Genomic DNA, 2,710 nt, shown 5'->3' on the forward strand with positions numbered 1-2,710 from the left:
CCCCTCCTGCGGCCCGGGCGGCTTTGTTCCCGGTTCCGACGGGTGCGGGGCTCCCCCAAAACGGCGCCTCAGCTACCGGGGCGGGCGCCTGAGTGGGACAAAGCGGGCCGCGTGTAATGATTTTGAGTTTCGGCGAATTTGGAGATTTTTTTTCCCCTCCTCACGTATTTATTATATTTTTGCTGTGCAATCGCGAATCCTGCATTTACGTTGTTTTTAATGGTTCATGATTGAATAAGGCCCCCGTTTAAGCCCTTCCTCCTTTTTGGGCGCTCGTTACTTCCCCACCCCTCGCAGTATCCACTGTTACAAATTTGGCCTGTCTGCTTCTAGATCTATATCTCTGTCTCTCTCTGTCTCTCTCTCCCTCCCTCTCTCTCTATCTGGTTTCTTGAATTTGAAACGATTCCTTTCTACATTGAGTTCATGGTGTAATAGTTGTAATTTAAACATCTCATTTCAGTGTTCTCTGTGTTGAAGCGTGTCTCAATTCTTTACTGGAATAACAGACATTCCTTTAAGCCTTAACATCGAATGAGTTAAAACTCCTTCAATTAAAAGCATTCGTAAGGCCCTCATTTGTTACCAGCGTGTAGATCTGGGTGTGTTTTTTCCTTTTCCACTGAGTGAATTTTTTCAAAATGACTACCTTTCTCGCCTCCCCTCCCCCCCGCCTTTTTAAATTTTTTAAAATCAAGAGTAATTTGAAATGGCTGAAGACTTTTTAATAAGCTGACTTTAGTGCATTTTTCAAGGATAATTCTTGTAGGTTTTTCAAATCTTGTAACAGAAAACATGTTACATGTTTTATTAAGTATCCTTTATGGGCTGTAGTACAAACGCTCATCAGAAAAAGGTTGTGCAAGAAATACAGTGTAGGAGCTATGCCAGTATGCAGTATAAAAACAGTTTAGTCATGTTTTCCAAAGAGTTACTTTCATTCTTACTACTAAACTAAATTTGTTAAATTTTGACAAAACTGGTCTTTGCGATATGACTCTTTGTGGGAGATTATTTCAGTGTTTAAATCATTTCCAATTATTCCAGTTAATTGTGTAGAAGTATAAGGTTTACATGGGGGTATGCGTTATGCATTCCAGTTTCTGTAAGGCACAAGTATTTGCAAATCCTGACTTCGTTCTAATTGGCATAAAGCAACCTTTTGGGAAAAATAGCCAGTTTTTTATGACTATTTTTATATAAAAGAGCAAAGGATTCTAAACTTATAGGAGTTTCTGAAAAACTGTTCAACAAAACAGGATCAGTGTTTTATTTGGAAAGATCACATTCATTTTATTATACACCACCTTCCCCATATTTATTCTTTCATATAAAATCAGCTTTCCCAGCTTTGGCTGTAATAACAAAATACCATAGACTGGGTGGCTTAAACAACAGAAATTTATTTTCTCACAGTTCTGGAGGCTGGAAGTCCAAGATAATGGTGCAAGCATGGTTATGTTCTGGTGAGGGCTCTCTTCTTGGCTTGCAGATGGCTGTCTTCTTGGTGGCCTCACATGGCGGAGAGAGGGTCAGGCTCTGTCCCTTTTCATAAAAGGTCTCTAGTCACATCATGAGGGCCCCACCCTCATGACTTAATTTAAATCTAATTATCTCTCAAAGGCCCCATCTCCAAATACCATCACATTGGGGTTAAGACTTCAATATATGAATTTGGGTATGTGGGGGGCGCATAATTCTGCCCATAGCAAGCTAGTACGTAATTTAATGAGTTGGTTTGTTTTGTCCTTTATTCCAAATACTTAAGTGAATATAACGTGTATAAGGACTAATTAAAACTTTTGGTGATATGAACCTGATGTGAAAAAATAATGGATTAATTTTAGCTTTCTAATTTAAAAGTACTGGCTTCCTTTAGTTACAAACCAGAATATGATTATAATCTAGAAAGCCATTTTCTAAACATTAGATTACTGCTATGATTCTAAGTTGCCTAAAAAACATTAAATTAGAATTTAGGTATAGTTTATAAACATAAATGTAAAATCTTTAAATTTGAGATTTCCCAGTTGATTAGATTTACTTGTGTGTGTGTGCTTAAGTTTGAAAGACTGGTACAGAGATCAGCAAACAAGAAAAAGCTAGATTATCAACTGCTTTGTAACATCTCCTTTGCAGGCTTCTGTTGAACATATCATTCTAAAACATATTAAACCACAATACTTTTATTTTCAAGGGGTTTCATATCCATCAGTCACTCAAAATCACTGAGCTATTTTGTGTGCAGTGGTACTCAAGATTCTTGTCAGTTTTCTGGTATCTTTTGTGTATACTTCTGTTTTTGTCTTTGTTTTTTAAAAAAATAGAGCAGCTTTTTTTTAATTTAAAGGAAATTTTATGTGATGGATAGCAAATATGTCTGGTATAAGTTCCTTTGGTTCTCTCAGTAATAAAGAATCTAAATGAGTTATCTGTAATGTAATTATTTTAGAGCTTTTAAAAAATCAGTTAAATGGCGTGCGCAGTGGCTCACACCTGTAATCCCAATACTTTGGGAGGCAGAGGCTAGTGGAACACGAGGTCAGGAGTTCCAGACCATCTTGGCTAACACGGTGAAACCCCATCTCTACTAAAAAATTAGCTGGGCGTGGTGGCATGCACCTGTAGCCCCAGCTACTGGGGAGGCTGAGGCAGGAGAATTGCTTGAACCTGGGAGGCAGAGGTTGCAGTGAGCCAAGATCGCACCACC

At 38.2% G+C, this 2,710-nt stretch overlaps 1 protein-coding gene across 1 annotated transcript in view; it reads left to right on the plus strand.

The window, feature by feature from the left end:
* Positions 1 to 3: 3 nt before the first annotated feature.
* Positions 4 to 2,710, plus strand: part of LOC105555498 (chromosome unknown open reading frame, human C16orf87) — a gene marked incomplete at its 5' end in the record, with an annotated part of 31,049 nt that continues 28,342 nt past the window's right edge. Inside the window, one exon of the mRNA XM_012002468.1 lies at positions 4 to 42. Within this exon, the coding sequence (XP_011857858.1) occupies positions 4 to 42 (39 nt within the window). The remainder of the gene's footprint in view (positions 43 to 2,710) is intronic.

This window comes from Mandrillus leucophaeus, unplaced genomic scaffold, assembly GCF_000951045.1.
Source record: "Mandrillus leucophaeus isolate KB7577 unplaced genomic scaffold, Mleu.le_1.0 Scaffold689, whole genome shotgun sequence".
NCBI classification, from domain to species: Eukaryota; Metazoa; Chordata; class Mammalia; order Primates; family Cercopithecidae; genus Mandrillus; species Mandrillus leucophaeus.